This window comes from Schistocerca piceifrons, chromosome 2 (genome assembly GCF_021461385.2).
Source record: "Schistocerca piceifrons isolate TAMUIC-IGC-003096 chromosome 2, iqSchPice1.1, whole genome shotgun sequence".
Lineage (NCBI taxonomy): Eukaryota > Metazoa > Arthropoda > Insecta > Orthoptera > Acrididae > Schistocerca > Schistocerca piceifrons.
Genome location: NC_060139.1, coordinates 606,864,507 through 606,882,802, shown reverse-complemented (window position 1 = coordinate 606,882,802; position 18,296 = coordinate 606,864,507). Strand labels below are relative to the sequence as shown.

At 43.3% G+C, this 18,296-nt stretch overlaps 1 protein-coding gene across 1 annotated transcript in view; it reads right to left on the bottom strand.

The window, feature by feature from the left end:
- The window catches only part of LOC124776467 (developmentally-regulated GTP-binding protein 2), a 133,998-nt gene that overhangs the window by 73,994 nt on the left and 41,708 nt on the right, over positions 1 to 18,296 (bottom strand). Inside the window, exon 4 of the mRNA XM_047251480.1 lies at positions 13,920 to 14,063. Within this exon, the coding sequence (XP_047107436.1) occupies positions 13,920 to 14,063 (144 nt within the window). The remainder of the gene's footprint in view (positions 1 to 13,919; positions 14,064 to 18,296) is intronic.

Here is an 18,296-nt window from a genome sequence, read left to right as displayed (position 1 = left end):
AAGTCATTTCTGAAAGTATTTGTACGGAGTGTAGCCATGTATGGAAGTGAAACATGGACGATAAATAGTTTGGACAAGAAGAGAATAGAAGCTTTTGAAATGTGGTGCTACAGAAGAATGCTGAAGATTAGATGGGTAGATCACATAACTAATGAGGAGGTATTGAATAGGATTGGGGAGAAGACAAGTTTGTGGCACAACTTGACTAGAAGAAGGGATCTGTTGGTAGGACGTGTTCTGAGGCATCAAGGGATCACCAATTTAGTATTGGAGGGCAGCGTGGAGGGTAAAAATTGTAAAGTGAGACCAAGAGATGAATACACTAAGCAGATTCAGAAGGATGTAGGTTGCAGTAGGTACTGGGAGATGAAGAAGCTTGCACAGGATAGAGTAGCATGGAGAGCTGCATCAAACCAGTCTCAGGACTGAAGACAACAACAACATTGACAGGTATCATCTATTATTGTAGACTGAGAAGAAAGCAGTTGATACTTTGAAGATTGCTTACTGATGGTGTATTATAAACAGAGATAACGCATATCACTTAAGTAAGAGTTGGAGCACTGTTTTGTTTTACACTAAAAGTCATGAAAAAGTATCAACAGTGTTTGATATCGATTTATTGTTTCTGCGAGTTTTCATCATCTGTGTGCTCTCGTGCTTTGTGCTAGAGGGCAAATATGCTCACACATGCGGTGGACCTACAGGTGGTGTATAAACGAGCTGCCCCTGCGCTTTGATGTCAGTTCCAGTGAGTTAGGCGGCCAGGTGGACTGGCGAAATATTGTGACAAGATGACGTTATGTTCTAGCTGGAGAACCAATACGAATATTATTAGGAATAATATTCATTAGAAAATTACAGCTTAGAATTAAGTTTCCCAAAAATGATCCCTCTGAATAACAAGAAAATAATTTGCCCGTTCAGAGATAAATGTGGTGGCTAATAATTTAACCTGTGAGATTTAAAGGGTTAATGTTGAACATGTATGCAGAAATTTTATATTTAAATTAATTCTGAGTAAGGTAGTAGACTTAGGACACCGTGTTTGGTCTAATGGGGTGCAGGCAGGGAGAGAGACTTCTTTGAACATGTATGTAGTATTTATGAACAATAGATACAGTATTTTAAATGGGGGTCCACTTTGTATGTTTTGTGATAACTGTATAATTTGGTAAGCTTAATGAGAGCATATAACAGCACACAAGCGGTCACTGCTGGTCACTCCGTTCCAGGCAGTCACTGAATTAATTTAGCTGGATAGCTGTTTGGCTTTGGGACTTGTAAAGGGACAGGTTTTTGGCAGCAAGTGGCCTCACAAATACACACATCAAAAAAAGTTTTGCATCACCCCATCTCCCAGAACTCCTGAAGATAGATGTTGACTGTGGATATTGTAACACAGACACAGTCCCTTTGACTGTTCAGAGATGTCACTAAACCTGCCCAAAGATGTAAAGGAACCATGCATGAGCAGCACCTATTACACAGAGGGGGTCTGACAGCCGATTAGTTCCAGTCGACTCAAACTGTGCGCAATAGGCTGCATGATGAGCAACTTCACTCCCGACGTACACGGCGAGGTCCATCTTTGTAACCACAACACCATGCAGCACGGTACAGAGGGGCCCAACAACATGCCAAATGGACCGCTCAGGATTGGCATCATGTTCTCTTCAGCGATGAGTGTCGCATATGATTTGAACCAGACAATCATTGGTGACATGTTTGGAGGCAACCCGGTCAGGCTGAATGCCTTAGACACACTGTCCAGCAAGTGCAGCAAGGTGGAGTTCCCTGCTGTTGTGGGGTGGCATTATGTGGGGCCGACATACGCCGCTGGTGGTCATGGAAGATGCCGCAATGGCTGTATGATATGTGAATGCCATCCTCTGACCAATAGTGCAACCATATCGGCAGCATACTGGCAACGCATTCGTCTTCATGGACGGCAATTCGCCCCCCATCGTCACATCTTGTGAATGACTTCCTTCGGGATAATGACATCACTTGACTAGAGTGGTCAGCATGTTCTTCAGACATGAACCATATCAAACACACCTGGGATTGATTGAAAAGGGCTGTTTATGGATGACGTGACCCACCAACCACTCTGAGGGATCTATGCCGAGTCGTCATTGAGGAGTGGGACAATCTGGAAAAACAGTGGCTCAATGAACTTGCAGATAGTATGCCACAATGAATACAGGCATGCATCAATGCAAGAAGACGTGCTACTGGGTATTAGGGAACTGGTGGGTACAACAATCTGGACCACCACCTCTGAAGGTGTGGTTTTCATGAGCAATAAAAAAGGCAGAAATGATGTTTATTTTGACCTCTATTCCAATTTTCTGTACAGGTTCTGGAACTCTCAGAACCAAGGTGATGCAAAACTTTCTTTGATGTGCGTACTTTAACTTTTGTTAAAACCCAGGAGAATTCCCGACTAAGTTGAACTCAGAATCTACGAGGGAGCTGGAGCTTTAACATTTCACAAATGTCTAGTGATGTGTACCTTTGGACGCTGAGTTATTTTGGCTACATTTAAGGATAGTTACTGGCTAGACTGTTTAAATACAGATTATTATATGCTTTCAAGTATTTTGATCACTATACTGAAATTTAATTATTTGTAAACTGTTGATTATTTTCTGAACTGTTTAGCAGAATGGGACCTAATATTTCATGAATCAGAGATATTTACTTAATTTTTCTGGGAATCTGCTACCGCTTGGATATGTTTATATGCAATTTTTCCTGAAATTATTGTGTTATTATTATCACTATTTTTATTTCACGCGCTTGGAATGTCATGTACAAATGGTTTTTTTGTATGTTGTATTCCACTCCATACATGACCTGTCAGCCTGCTGATGTGTGTGCCAATTTTTACCTTACAGGTATTTTGCACTTGCCAGTTTTGAATTTATTTACTGTAGTGGGTCTACTATGCAGTGCCGTAAACCGTGATGTGTGATTTCACCTTTTGCAGAGGGCAGTTGCTGAAAGAGAGCTCACATGTACCAACTATTAAAATGACGTAATCAGTTTGTGATACCCCTGCTGTATTATAATTGCAATGTTTCCTCTGCACAGTTTTGTTTACAACTGCAGGTGATACAGATCAAAACTCGCAACAGGTCATAGCATGTACTGCTGCTTTCATTTGACATTAGAGAATGACAGTTCTTCCACATTCTTCAATTGTTCTGGCACTGACTTTATCACCCACAGCCTTAGCTCCATGGCTTCCACAACACTTCCAATCCGCAACACCATAGCTGAAGTGGCCCCTCCATAGCAGGTGGATATGCTCACACACTTCATGCCTTGATGTTCTGAGCTTAGGCCTTTTACACCAAATATGCGCATACAGCAAACGAGAGCATGCACAATGGGGTGTTCCACACTTTACCATCTGATGACCCTCCCTTGGCCACTTGAAAAATTATTTAGTATTCCTGATAAAAGCAAAAAGAACAAATAGACAGGCAGCCTCGAAACCTTCCACTGCAAAATTGATCGTAACTACTGTTCCCTACTCTTACCAGGTCCTCTAGTATTAAATGATTTAAATAAATCTGTCCTTTGGTGTTACTTTTGAATATGAAAATTGAAACTGACTTTTTCATCAAAAATAAAATATTTAGTGCTGTGGATCTTAATTACTGTCTTCTTGGATGAAAAAGTGTAAATTATTAATTTTGCAGTAATGCACAGCATCTCCAGAGTGCAATCGAGCACACCCAAGGTTAAAGTTTTTTTTAGCAGCCAGTGTAAGAAACAGCTTTTCAAGATCTGCGTCGTAGTGTAGTTCTGAAAAATTCTTGACACTGTTATTGAAGCAAGTCAGACAGATACGATTCTGAACAGCTATGATAGTCTGTGTCAGTAGGGAAAGTTCCACAAATTTTCGCTTTTCACAAAAGAGAACCTGTTCATTACAAAAGACCTTGTTATTAAACACGGATCCCACAGTACTAACTAGCATTCAAAATCCTTGCTTGCACTTTGTATTGTAATTACTAGGAAAGGAAAGATGAGCATAATATTCACTTCAGAAATGAGAAAAATTTTTGCTTTTAATCTAACAATTATTATTTCATAAAAATGTTCTTCTCAGTGCTCAACTATACCCGGGCCAGTGGAACATGTCACTCCCCAAGCGCCATAGAGTTGGTAGTATAACTAACAATCAAGTGAGGAATGGGAGACGCCGCAGCTTCTAAACCAATAACAGCACCGAACAAAAGCCGGTTCTGGCGTCGACACTACCACGTTGCTGGCTTCCATGTAAACATTGTATGTTAGTGCGCGAATGCCTGCTGTTGTGTTGTGTTACCACCTCGACTAAAGTTTTTGTCTGTTAAACAATGTCACCAAAACAATGTCGGTCACCAAGCGACAATCCACTGCACCGTGGAGTGCCAAAAATAGTCAGGCTTTGGAATTGCTACGGAGGACGAGTGAGTTTTACGAGCAAGACAAAAATTTGTTTCTGTTCACGGGCATGAGTCGATTCCTGCCGATAAAGTCTTAGAGCATACCTCGAAAATTCTAGTACTCAGTGAAAGAAGAGAAAAGTTATAAGGAAAGGGGTGTTACTTCAAGACTTACAAGACAGTGAAGTAAACAGTGTGGAAGCCTACACACTTGATTAGTGTGGAAGGAAGTCCCTGTGGAAGAAACTGTGTTTTTAAGTACTCCAGGCAATGTGATACAATTCGTCGGCACACATACAGATACTATAAAAGGAAAGAATACTCCACAATAGCAAAGTTTCTAATTTCTTTAAAAGAAAGTGAACTTTTCCCAGGGGGGGGTTGGTTGGTTGGTTGGTTTGTGGGATTGAAGGGACCAGACTGCTACGGTCATCGGTCCCTTATTCCAAAACCTTCAAACACTCACAAAGAATAAAAAACGAACAATGGACATGAAACAGACGACACAGGACAAGAAAGACGCAGACTGAGACCACACAAAAGGAATTAAAATCACTCAGAGTGCGACAGTGGTTGGCCGACCATAGAGACAAAAAAGGAAAAGCCAACCACCGAGAAACACACTAAAAACTCAGACTAAAATTGTAGGCCAAAGGCCAGAATCAATACAAAAAGGACAAACACTTAAATTAAGTGATAAAAGCCCCCTGCCCGAATAAAACACAAAACTAAGCCTGCCATAGCAGTGTCATCTTTTAAAAGGGCAGAGAGCGTATCAGGCAGCGCAAATGTCTGCCTGAGCACAGTTAAAAGGGGACAGTCAACAAAATGTGGACCACTGTCAAAGCCGACCCACAGCGACATAGCGGCAGGTCCTCACGGCGCAGTAAATGGCTGTGTGTCAAGTGGGTGTGGCCAATGCGGAGCCGACAAAGGACTACTGAGTCCCTGCGAGTGGCTCGCATGGATGACTGCCACACATCCGTCGTCTCCTTGATAGGACGGAGTGTGTTTGGTGTGGTCAGGATGCACCATTTAGTGTCCCGAAGTTCGAAAACTTTGCGGCGTAAGATCGCTCGCAAATCAGTCTCCGGGAGACCAATGTCCAGAGATGGTTTACTGGTGGCCTGTTTGGCCAGGCGGTCAACATGTTCATTGCCCGGTATCCAAACATGGCCTGGGATCCACACACAGACCACAGAGCGGCCGCAACGGGCAAGAGTATGGAGAGACTCCTGGACAGCCATCACCAGTCAAGAGTGAGGGAAGCACTGGTCGATAGCTCGTAAACTGCTCAGGGAGTCGCTACAGATAACGAAGGACTCAACTGAGCAGGAGCGGATATACTCTAGGGCACGAAAAACGGCAACCAGCTCAGCAGTGAAAACACTGCAGCCAGCCAGCAATGAATGTTGTTTGTAATAGTCCCCTAGAGTGAGAGTATAACCGACACGACCAGCGACCATCAAACAGTCAGTGTAAACAATGCCAGAGCCATGATACATGGCTAGGATGGAAAGAAAGTGGCGGCAGAAGGCCTCCGGAGGGAGTGAGTCCTTCGGGCCCTGTGCCAATTCAATCCGAAGGCAAGGGCGGGGCACACACCACGGGGGTGGACGCAGGGGGGCCTGGAAAGGAGGTGGAAGAGGGAAAACCCCAAGCCCGGAGAGAAGAGCTCCGACGCGGACCACGATTGTACAACCCGACCGGGTCCAATGTTCTGGGAGATGGACGACCGACTGAGGGAACAGGGGACGATAATTTGGGTGCCCAGGCATGCTACAAACATGTGTAGCATAAGCAGCCAGCAATCATTGGCACCGTAACCGCACTGGAGGGACACCTGCCTCCACAAGTAGGCTGTTCACAGCGCTGGTCCAGAAAGCACCAGTGGCAAGTCAGATTCCGCTGTGAAGGATTGGGTCCAGCATCCGCAATGCAGAATGGGATGCTGAACCATAAGCCAGGCTCCCATAATCCAGACGGGACTGGATTAACGCCTGGTGGAGCCATAGAGGGTAGATCAGTCGGCACCCCAGCTGGTGTGGCTCAAGCAAGGTAGAGCATTAAGATGCCGCCAACACATCTGTTTAAGCTGCCGAATATAAGGGAATCAAGTCAACCAGGCATCGAAAACCACACCCCGAAACCGATATGTCTCCACCACAGCAAGAGGTTCGCCGTCAACATAAAGCCACGGCTCAGGGTGAACAGTGCATCGCCGGCAGAAATGCATAACGCACGTCTTGGCAGCCGACAACTGGAAGCCATGCGCTACAGCCCAAGACTGCGCCTTGCAGCTGATGTTCAGCAGCAGCAATGCCAATGGAGCTATAGTAGAGGCAGAAGTCATCAGCATACAAGGAAGCCGAGACAGACGTCCCCATCACCACAGCGAGCCTGTTAATTGCAATTAAAAACAGGCAGACACTTAAGACGGACCCCTGCGGTACCCCGTTCTTCTGAACTCGGGGGGGAACTATGGGAAGCCGCGACTTGCACATGGAAGGTACGATGCGACAGAAAATTTTGTAGGAAAATCGGCAGCGGACCCCGAAGACCCCAACCATGAAGCGTAGAGAGGATGTGATGGCACCATGTCGTATCGTACACCTTCCGCATGTCAAAAAAGACAGCGACGAGGTGCTGACGGTGGGCAAAGGCAGTATGAATGGCTGACTCCAGGCTCACCAGATTGTCGGCGGCAGAGCGGCCTTTACGGAATCCACCCTGAGATGGAGCTAGTAGGCCCCAAGACTCGAGAACCCAACTCAACCTCCGGCTCACCATGTGTTCGAGCAACTTGCAAAGAATGTTGGTGAGGCTAATGGGGCGGTAGCTGTCTACCCCCAATACTTTCTTGCCAGGTTTCAAAATGGGGATAACAATGCTTTCCTGCCAATGCGATGGAAACTCAACCTCGACCCAGATATGGTTGTAAAGGTCGAGGAGGCGTCGTCGGCAGTCCACGGAGAGGTGTTTCAGCATCTGACAGTGGATGCGATCTGGCCCGGGAGCTGTATCAGGGCAAGCGGCTAGGGCACTGTGGAATTCCCACTCACTGAATGGAACATTGTAGGATTCAGCATGGCAGGTGTGAAATGAAAGGCTCCGATGTTCCAACCGCTCTTTAATGGAGCAGAAAGCCAGTGAGTAATTCACAGAAGCGGAACTGAGAGCAAAATGGTCTGCTAAGTGGTTTGCAATTATGTCAGAATCAGTATAAACTGCTCCATTCAGTGAGAGGGCAGGGACACTGACAGGGGTCCTATAGCCATAGAGGCGCCTAATCTTGGCCCAAACCTGCGATGGAGAGATATGGAGGCCAATGGTGGAGACATACCGTTCCCACTATTCCTGCTTGTGATGGCGAATGATGCAGCGGGCCCGCGCACGGAGCCGTTTAAAAGGCAATGAGGTTTTCTAATGAGGGATGCCGCTTGTGACGCTGGAGCGCTCGCCTGCGATCTTTAATAGCCTCGGCGATCGCAGGCGACAACCAAGGCACAGTCCTACACCGAGGGGACCCAGAAGAATGGGGAATGGCAGATTCTGTGGCAGTAACGATGCCGGCGGTGACCAAGTGAACCACAGCATCAATGGCTTCATTAGAAAGAGACACAATGGCGGCAGTGAGGAGAACAAGTCCCAGTCAGCCTTATTCAGAGCCCATCTGCAAGGGTGCCCAGAAGAGTGACACTGTGGCAGTGACAGAAAGATCGGAAAGTGGTCACTACCACACAGGTCGTCATGCATACTCCATTGGACAGATGGTAAGAGGCTAGGGCTGCAGATCGAAACATCGATGGCAGAGTACGTGCCATGCGCCACACTGAAATGCGTGAAGGCACCATCATTTAAAATGGAAAGGTCGAGCTGTGTCAATACATTCTCAACGGTGGCGCCTTGACCTGTTGCCACTGACCCACCCCACAGAGGGTTATGGGCGTTGAAGTCGCGCCCAGTAACAGGAAAGGTGGCGGCAATTGGGCTATCAGCGCAGCCAGAACATGCTGCGGGACATCACCATCCAGTGGAAGATACAGACTGCAGACGGTAACAGCCTGTGGCGTCCACACCCGAACAGCGACAGCCTCTAAAGGTGTTTATAGAGGGACAGACTCGCTGTGAAGAGAGTGAAGAACATAAATGCAGACACCACCAGATACCCTTTCATAAGTTGCCCAGTTCCTATAATAACCCCGATAGCCACAGAGGGCTGGGGTTCGCATTGCCGGAAACCAAGTTTCTTGAAGAGCAATGCAGAGGAAAGGGTGAAGGCTGAGAAGTTGTCGGAGCTCAGCAAGATGGTGGAAGAAACTGCCGCAGTTCCACTGGAGGATGACATTGTCCATGGCTGAGAAAGGTGCGAAGGGACTGGGGAGGCAGATTATGCCTCCTGGGCACCTGCTGCCACCGATTGACTACCTGTGCAACGGCTATTCATTGCATCTGAGGGACCGGCGAGATCCAGGTCCTCAGCGGACACCAGAATCTCCACCTCATCTTCAGACGCAGAGCTGGAAGGTGGCGGTGGGATGGGTGCCACCGCAATGTCGGGATTCTTTGAAGCCTTTTTCTTTGTCTGCTTCGAGCTGTGCCTTTGGTGGTTCTCGCTGGGAGGGCCTCACTGGGTCAGTCTCAGGGATAGACAAGGACCGTGAGGCACTACGACCAGCGACCGGTGGTTGTTTCAGCCACTTGCAGGTGTCTGCTTTGGCACTGGGCAAAGCCTGGGATGGGAGGGCCCCAAGGGACCCCTTCCTGATGAGAGTAGCTGAAGAAGTCTTACACTTCTCTGGCTGGGAAGGGGGACCTTATGACCCCGATGGTTGGGGTGGTGTTGTTCCTGAAGTAGATGGAGCAGGAGCAACAGGGAGTGAAGTGCCCCCCACAATCAAGGGAGCCGGTGGATTCTGACGTAGCAGAGAGCCAACTGTACATGACGATAAGGGAGATGATAGAACCGTTGTTGCAGCAGCGGCATAGTTTGATAGCATTGGCACAGGATGTAGCCGCTCATATTTCTGCCTAGCCTCGGAGTAGGTCAGGAGGTCCAGGGTCTTATATTCCATTATCTTCCGTTCTTTCAGGAGTATCCTACAGTCCAGCGAGCAGGGGGAATGGTGTTCTCCGCAGTTAACACAGACGGGAGGTGGGGCACATGGAGTATTGGGATGCGAAGGACGTCCACGTGATGCCAGAAGTACATCGGGATGACAAATGCCCAAACTTCCAGCATTTCAAATACCGCATCGGAGGAGGGATATATGGTTTCACATCACAGCGGTCAACCGTAACCTTGACCTTTTCAGGTAAGACGTCACCCTTGAAGGCCAAGATGAAGGCACTGGTGGCTACCTGATTATCCCTCGGACCCCGATGGACGCGCTGGCTGAAGTGAACACCTCGTCGTTCTAGGTTGGCACGTACTTCATCGTCCGTCTGCAGAAGAAGAACCCTGTGGAATATAATACCCTGGACCATGTTTAAGCTCTTATGGGGCGTGTGGTAACTGAAACATCCCCCAACTTATCGCAAGCGAGCAACCTCCGTGACTGGGCAGAGGATGCTGTTTTGATTAGAACTGACCCAGAGCGCATTTTGGACAAGCCCACCACCTCACCAAACTTGTCCTCTAAATGCTCCACAAAAAACTGAGGCTTGGTTGACATAAATGATTCATCATCAACTTGCATACAGACGAGGTACTGGGGTGAATAATCTCCACTGCTTTCTTTAGCCATACGTTCCTCCCATGGAGTGGCCAGGGAGGGAAATGATCTCCGATCATATTTCTCGCCATTGAGGGTAGACCTCGATCGCTTAGAGACTGCTGGTGGGGGCCCACCAGTGAGAGATGATGTACCATGCTTCATTGCGGGTTATCTGCCCCGATGCCACCCACTCCGACCAGGGGCTCTCCCCACGGGTGCCACCCAGCCACAGCAAAGGCCACCTGGCAGGATGGCCTTTGCTGGGAGTCCTGATGCCCCAGGGAGATAGGCATCGACTCCTTGGTATACGTGGGGAGGTAGCAGCTCAGGCATCAGCAGTGCGATCCCTGTGTAGTCAGGGGGGTACCACCAAGAGGGTACATGATGACCCCACCACAACAGACTGGCTACCGTGCGGGATGTCGGGTGTCGAATATCCATGTATATCACGAGGGCGAAGATGGAAGTGCACAATGGAGGGAATGTATGCTATCCGGAACACACTGCAGCTGATGTGGCCGGAAGCTCGATGTAAGTCCAACTCCATGACAATATCGGGTGTGCCAGATCTTAGGGCAAGATGGATTTAAGGTGCACCACATAAGGCGTCCTTCCCCAAATGGTACGCATTAATGGAAAATTTGGAAAGGTAGTGGTCAAACCCTTTAGGGGACCATCACACTAAATGCCGAAACAGTTGAGACTCCTTTTAGTCACCTCTTACGACAGGCAGGAATACCGTGGGTCTATTCTAACCCCTGAACCCGCAAGGGGTTCTCGGGGAGGGAGGGAGGGGGGGCCTCACTTAAGATGATAGATGATATTAAAAAGTATGGGCTTCCGTTTTCAAAAGTTAGATGGACGAAAACTGTAACTAGAAAGAGCTCATGTCGTTGCAGCTCGTACCAGTTTCTTTCACAAAACTGTAGGAAAGGACATACATTCAGTCATATGGTTGGACAAAACCTGGGTCAATGGTGGAGAATCACTTGAGAAATGCTGGACAGATGATACTCCGAATAACAGGGGTCGTCAGCCAACAGGAAGAGGGTCCCGATTAATTGTGGCCCATGTGCAGGATCTTCAAACGGCTTTGTGCCTGAAGGACTTCTAGTTTTTCGATAAAAAAAAACTGGTGACTATCATGAGGATATGGACCACCCAAGGTTTCTACAGTGGTTTCAAAATTTGTTGCTCCAGTTTAGTGTTCCGATAGTTTTTGTGATGGACAATGCACCATGTCATTCCGTGATTTTAGATAAAACTCCGACCACTAGTGGCCGTAAAGAAACTATGGTGCAGTGGTTGCAGGTGAGTGACATTGCTGCGGACATGAGCATGACAAAGCTGCTGTTATACTCGCTCATGAAACAAAATAAGCCTGTGACACCTAAATATGTTGTAGGTGAAATTGCAAGTGAACTTGGTAATTAGGCTACCGCCTTATCACTGCCATTTTAATCCAATTGAATTGGTTTGGAGTGAAGTCAAGGCATACATTAAAAGTAACAACAAGACTTTTTCTATAACAGAAGTGGAAAGACTGCTACATGAAGGTCTTGCTACTGTAGACGCTACCTCATGGAGGAAAAAAGTAGACCATGTTGCTAAACTGATAAGAGAAGCACAGACTATAGATGGCATTATAAATGAAAACGAACAATTAATGGTTTCTCTTAATGACGATGACGAAGACAATGGTTTTGGTGCCAATTCTGATGACAGTGAAGGAGAACTGGATGGAATTGCGCCATTGACATCATAAATTGGTAAGTGTAAATGTATACAGAATTAATTCTTTTTCTCTCTGCAATCCGGTAGGCTATGCATGTTTTGCTTTATTTCTTTCTATGAATGTGGAGAGTGTGTTATTTGGTATGCTTAGACTTACATTATTATATAACGTTTTACATGCAGCTATTACTGTAACAATTTGGAACAACTTTTCATAGATATTGTCATTAACTTCGGGTGTTTTTATTTCTCGGTTTCATATACTATCACACACTGAGCCTCTGTCGTCGTCCTCTCCATTGTTAGAAAAATGTACTTTGTTGCACTTACGTATAAATGTTGATTGTAGCTTACATTTACAAATCGTACTTCAGAGTTGTGGGTATGTGCGGTGGCAGCTATTGCAACCTCGCAATCGCAGTGTAGCCAGCCACACACGAGCTGTCAAGTGACATGTTTCACCGGCCCAGGTATATTACAGTATATATTCAGCTTCTTATAAGAGCATATATTGACAAAAATTAATATTTTCTGATATCAAGCAGCAATGGCAGCTGTCATTTCTTTTTTTAACAATAGGAGTAAACCACCTTTTAAAATATGTCCTTCCGTAGTCAAGTTTACTATTAGAAAAAGAAATCATTAGTTAAGTCTTGGAATACACAATTTTGTTAAAATTCATGGAACAATAACAAGCCAACAATGTTATTTACAATGCTGCACCCTTGCAGGCAAAAACGAGAATTCAGGCAGTATTTACATTTAGGTCATAGTCTGCATTACCCGTTATGAAGTGATACTATAACCATCACTTGGACAATATTTCCAGTTTCCGTGAACATATTACGTTGGCTTAAGTGTTGTTCTGTAAAATTCACATGTTACACCACAGATTGTATGTGGATTACTAGGATCACCAATTCAACTATCTGTGTGTTTTAACTGGATGAATAAATAATTGGTTTTTGTCAAATCTAAACCCATAGGTGTTGCTAACAATCAATTATCCAGAAGGATACAATATTTTATTAATTATATTAATATTCTACTTATTTAGCTTGTACTTCAATTAAATTTGTAAATATTACACAATTTACACTCCAGGGCAATGAGTAACATCTATGTGCAGCAAGTTTGGCTTTGTGGACATAAAGTAAATTGTGCACAGCTCAACTGTAAGATGGTAACAAGCAAATATTTCAAGTAGACATGCATTTGCCCAATGGCATATGATATCAATCCTTACAGTCACACCACTCTTAAGTCCTTGTTTTTTCACAGCACACTCACAAAAAGCATTATTTTACATTCCTAAATCTTTGCTGCACTTTATTCCATACTCACGGCAAAATTTAATACAAATTCTTTGATCCATTTCCATCCAAAATAAATGATCGTCAGTACTACCAAAATACATATAATCTTTTTGACAGCTGACAACAGACTAAATACTGAATGTGGCTAACATTGTACAGATACTTTTCAGACATTACCAACACAAAAATGCAAAAATGTCATGTAAATTGAGTTAATGCAAATTACACAATTATCATTAGTTTTGAAACATTCCTGATATCTTCACTGGATTCAAAACTGAACTTAATGTTCTATAATGGCACATTTATCAATGATTACTTTTTCCACAATCTATAACTTCTCTTAATAATAAAAGTTAAAACTGCTGTTAATCACATTACTTCGAACACCTACTGCTTTATTACACGTGACCTCTGAGCTGACTTTTACAGCCATTTATATGGGGGCCTACAGTTTAAATCAAAACCACAGCAAAATTTAAAGTTTTTCAGATGTAAATAATTGCTAAAAGTGAAAGAAGCAGCATTTGATAAAATCACTGGTGTGACTGAAGATTGAGCCACGCACCTATGTATTTATAAATCAGTAATTAATTCTAAGATTCTTTTTTAAGCAATGACTAGAATTTTTCAGAAATACAATTTTTCATTTATGTGTAGTAGAACTCTTTCAAAAATTGCATTTATAACAATTTCTGAAGACTAACCTTGAAATATATATTTGGTTTCTTCTTGTTCAATCGGATGCCAACACTTTCCAGTTCCTTTTCCAGCAGGACCCTTTGAACATCCTGCTTGGTTGCATCAAGCATCATCATGACTAAATCTGCAGTTCGAGCTACAGCAATCACCTACAAGTGAAACAACCGTCATTAGTTTCAGTAACAAGGAAAAAAGCACAGATTTTAATACTTCACCATTCTTAGAATTATTTATTTGCAAATAGTATACAATTCATTTAGAAATGTATTCTGAAGTTCTTGTGTAGTACAATATCAATAAACAGAAAATCTACTACTGTGTCTATGCCAAATGGAATCAGAAGCTTTGAAAGTTATTTTATTTAATCTTTCAGCCTACAACAAATATTCTGTTTTTTCCTCAAAATATTGTACAAAGCTTAAGTTAATTCTTCACCCGGAAATTGTATACAATAACAACATCTTTCGTAATGAAGCATTTACCTTCGACCAGAAACAAGATTTCAATCAAATGTTAAAATTTTTCGCTTACATTCACAGTTACATGTGATATCAATAAATAATACCGCAAATTAAAAAATTAAGATTAAGGTTTGGCATCTCACTGATGACAAAGTCCTTAGACGGAGCACTAGCCTGACTGGGGAAGAAGGTCAGGTGTTTCCTTTCAAAAGTACTATACCAGTATCTAACTTATGCAGTTTAGGGAGACCACGGAAAGTAGCCGAATGGGGATTTGAACAGCTGTCCTCCCAAAATGCAAATCCAGTGCCTCAATCACTACATCACCTCCCTCAATAACCATAACTTCAATCAATGGACTAATTTAGGCTAATATACAGTCAATAAGACCTAAATTCAGGAAATAAAATAACAGCAATGGTGCTTATCATTATCTTTGATAATCATTCTGGTAACTCGAAATACATATCACTGGGAGTAAAGTAACTTAGTCTGCAAGCATGTCAGTGAGGGCTGTACCTCCTTTTCGAACTTGCAGAAAGGTATTCTAGGTGACTTACTAATTTCAATTCACGTGATTGTTAATTTTCCATTTTACAGTGGCCTCAAAATCATACAACTATTATAGGATATACACATTACCTGATACATAACTAATGTTATGTGCCCTGGATGATTATGGATGATTAAAGTATTTGCCCTTCCCCCATTCTCCTTGCTTGTTCTTATCATCATCCCCTAAACAGCAACCATAAGTTGCAATAATATGCTGGCCATTAAAATTGCAACTGCATGAATCTGACAAACATCAAATTGCCATGATGATGGAAAGATCTGTGTTACCTTCTGTACTCCTATGGGGCATACATGACTAAGCGGTGTGCCAGTTAAGACAAATGACAATAAATGATGGGGCATGCTGGAAAAGCCGTGCAGGCTAGTTCTAACATATTATACCTAAAAGCTAATAAGTACAGTAAAATTCCATGAGCTAATACCTCTTAATCAAGGAGGGCCCTTGCTCAGGGTGAAGACTTTGCACCAGGCAGACTATGAATGGCTTACAGCCTTTGTTTGGCATCATCTGGTGGCCCGGGAAGACCCACTTCAAAAAAGACATGCTTAACACCAAAAGGGCACCAAAACAGCTGGGGACAGAATAACAATAACCTGTCTGTTACTCCCAGCATGCACTGTACTTCACTGCACTATTTGCACTACACTGCACACAGTTTTCCAATTGCTGATACCAGGAGGACGAACCAGGCTTTGTACACCCACAGTCAATAGAAGCACCTCGAGGATATGCACCTCAGGAAGGTGGTGCAGAAAAATGCGGTAACATTCCTCTTGCCAAACGAAGTGCGACAGAACACTGACACCGAATGTGGGATAAGAATTCTACGGTTCGCACATACCCTGGCAAAATGTGGCAGACAACGACACTAGTCACGTGGTGTTGCACGGACGAGCTGCCGAGAGCACAGCCGGGGTTGGTGCCTCATCGGAGTGAAACAAGAGACCGCTCAAGCGACCATTTGGCATGCCTTACATGCGGAAAGGGTGGCTGTCTAAATTCTCCCACCAGTGCAAGTGACCAGCGAGTGTGTTGGGGGGCTGGTTTCCAATCTGTGTAGCCCGTCACCTGCTGCTACAGATAGAGGCACTGGAAGGATTCGCCACAATGTGTACCACATGCTATGATATGGAAATAATTAGCATTTCAGTGCAACTGCACACATCAAATTAGACTATAAGCTATCCACATTCTGTATGCAAAGAAAGATTATGAACTGGGTTTCTCATTCAGAAATCACATCTGAATGTTGTTTGTTGTGAGGGGATCATGTTGTATTTCAAGTAAGGGAAACATCTACCAGTACATGCCAGAATTCTAAAGCAGCAGGATCATGTCCTACAGAGAACATAGTTCATCATTCTGCAATATTACTGCTGTCATGCAAATGCGGAAACTCTGAGTTCATGAGTACCACAGTCAATACCATGCACAATCTCGGTGGCTATGAGCCACTTGTGCCTGAGGGGACAGACATATACAGGACAGCGCAGGAAAATGGGAAATTTTTAAGTAATGTAATTTGCATGAACAAACACAGGAAAAACATTTTTACTGACAAAAATGCATGTATACAGTATGCTATTTAAGTTTTCATTACAAACTGTATCTTTCTGTCTTAAAGATGACATCAGAAAGAGGTGAGATGTGGTCCCTTTCGATATTCACATTCTAACAGCCTGTTATGGGAACTCCTGAATGCTGGGTGTAGCATATCTTGGGGAAAAGCAGTGATTTTATCTCCAATCTTCTGCTTCAGTTCATGGATAGTTCCCTCCCACAACATCACCTTACAAATTTAATCATGTATTCTTCCCACTGTGTTATATACACTCTATTCAGAGAATTTCATTATTTGCCCTCTTTCATGTGTTGCAATTTTAATGCCCAACAGTGTAGCGTGTATGGAGCACGACCATTGCACACACAACAAATATAGATCATCGTACTGTACATCGAATTTTAGCTGTTTTTTCAATAGATAACAGAACTGTGTGTCAGAAATAGACAGGAAAAAATTTTAGAAAATTATAAAAAGCATCACATAACAACTGCAAATTAACAAAACATGAAAATCATGGGAAGTTGTGAAACAATAACAGTGATAGTATAGGCTGCTACTATGTGAACAGAACAATGCTAGGTTACAGTATTTACTCCCTCTAGAAAACATTTTCCCCAAATTCATCACCTGAAAAATACAGGGTCATCTTAAATTCACAGATTAAACTTCTGTTGCTGAGGTAAGTATTGTCGTGTTGTGAGATAGCTACAAACAGGAAAATTTGGTGGAAACAGTAATGTAAAAAATCAAGCAAAATTATGGTTTTAGCAAAATAATGCAAAACTGGCGGTCTTATTAAGAAACTGCATGATTTTGTTGTAGTTATAAATCTGAGAATGGTAGTTTATTAATATTCATAACATAGGGACTTAAACTGACAGTTCATTTTCCGTGTAATTTACTTTGAAATGATGATGAAAATAGCACCAAAATTAGGAAAAAATAACAATGATTTGGCAAAAATAAATAAATAAATAAAATTAAAAAAATGGATTTAGGAGTTATGTGATTGTAAATGTGACACTCTGCTATTATAGTTGTAGCATACTATTTTTTTTTTCATTTTTTCATTTTGTGAAGTGCATAATTTTACATTTCTGATTATTTAAAGCAACTTGCCAATCTTCGCACCATTTTGGAATCTTGTCAACATCTGCCTGAATATTTGTGCAGCTTCTTTCTAACAGTATTTCATTATAGATAATTGCATCAGCTGCAAAAATTCTGAAGTTACTATTAATATTATCCGCAAGGTCATTAATATACAACATGAACAGCAAATCTTCTAACAGACTTCCGTGAAGCACATCCAAACTTACTTCTATGTTTGACAATGACTCTCCATCCAAAATAACATGCTGCATCGTCCCTACAAAAAATCCTCCACTTAAATATTACACTGGATACCCCTTATGATCATACTTTTGATGACAGGAAACTGCCCCATATGTGGCTGTATGTGGGAAAAAAGTACCCAAAGAGAAAACTGCCTGCAGAACTATCTTCCTATGTCAAGAAAAGTGGCTGAAGGTTGCTTGGAACAGAATACTAGACTATTTTCCTAATAGAAAGAGAATGTTGAAGCTAAGTTCTTTCATCCAAAACATTACAAAGAACGCCACAGGTTCAATAATAATTCCTGTTGGTATGATCACAGAAATTCCAACTAATGGATGTTGTCAATAAAGCTTTTAAAGCTCACCTCCAACAGCTTTGCGATGAGTGCCTTCTTAAAGAAGACCGTACCTTAAAGAAACCCTCAATATCAATGCTGGGGTGG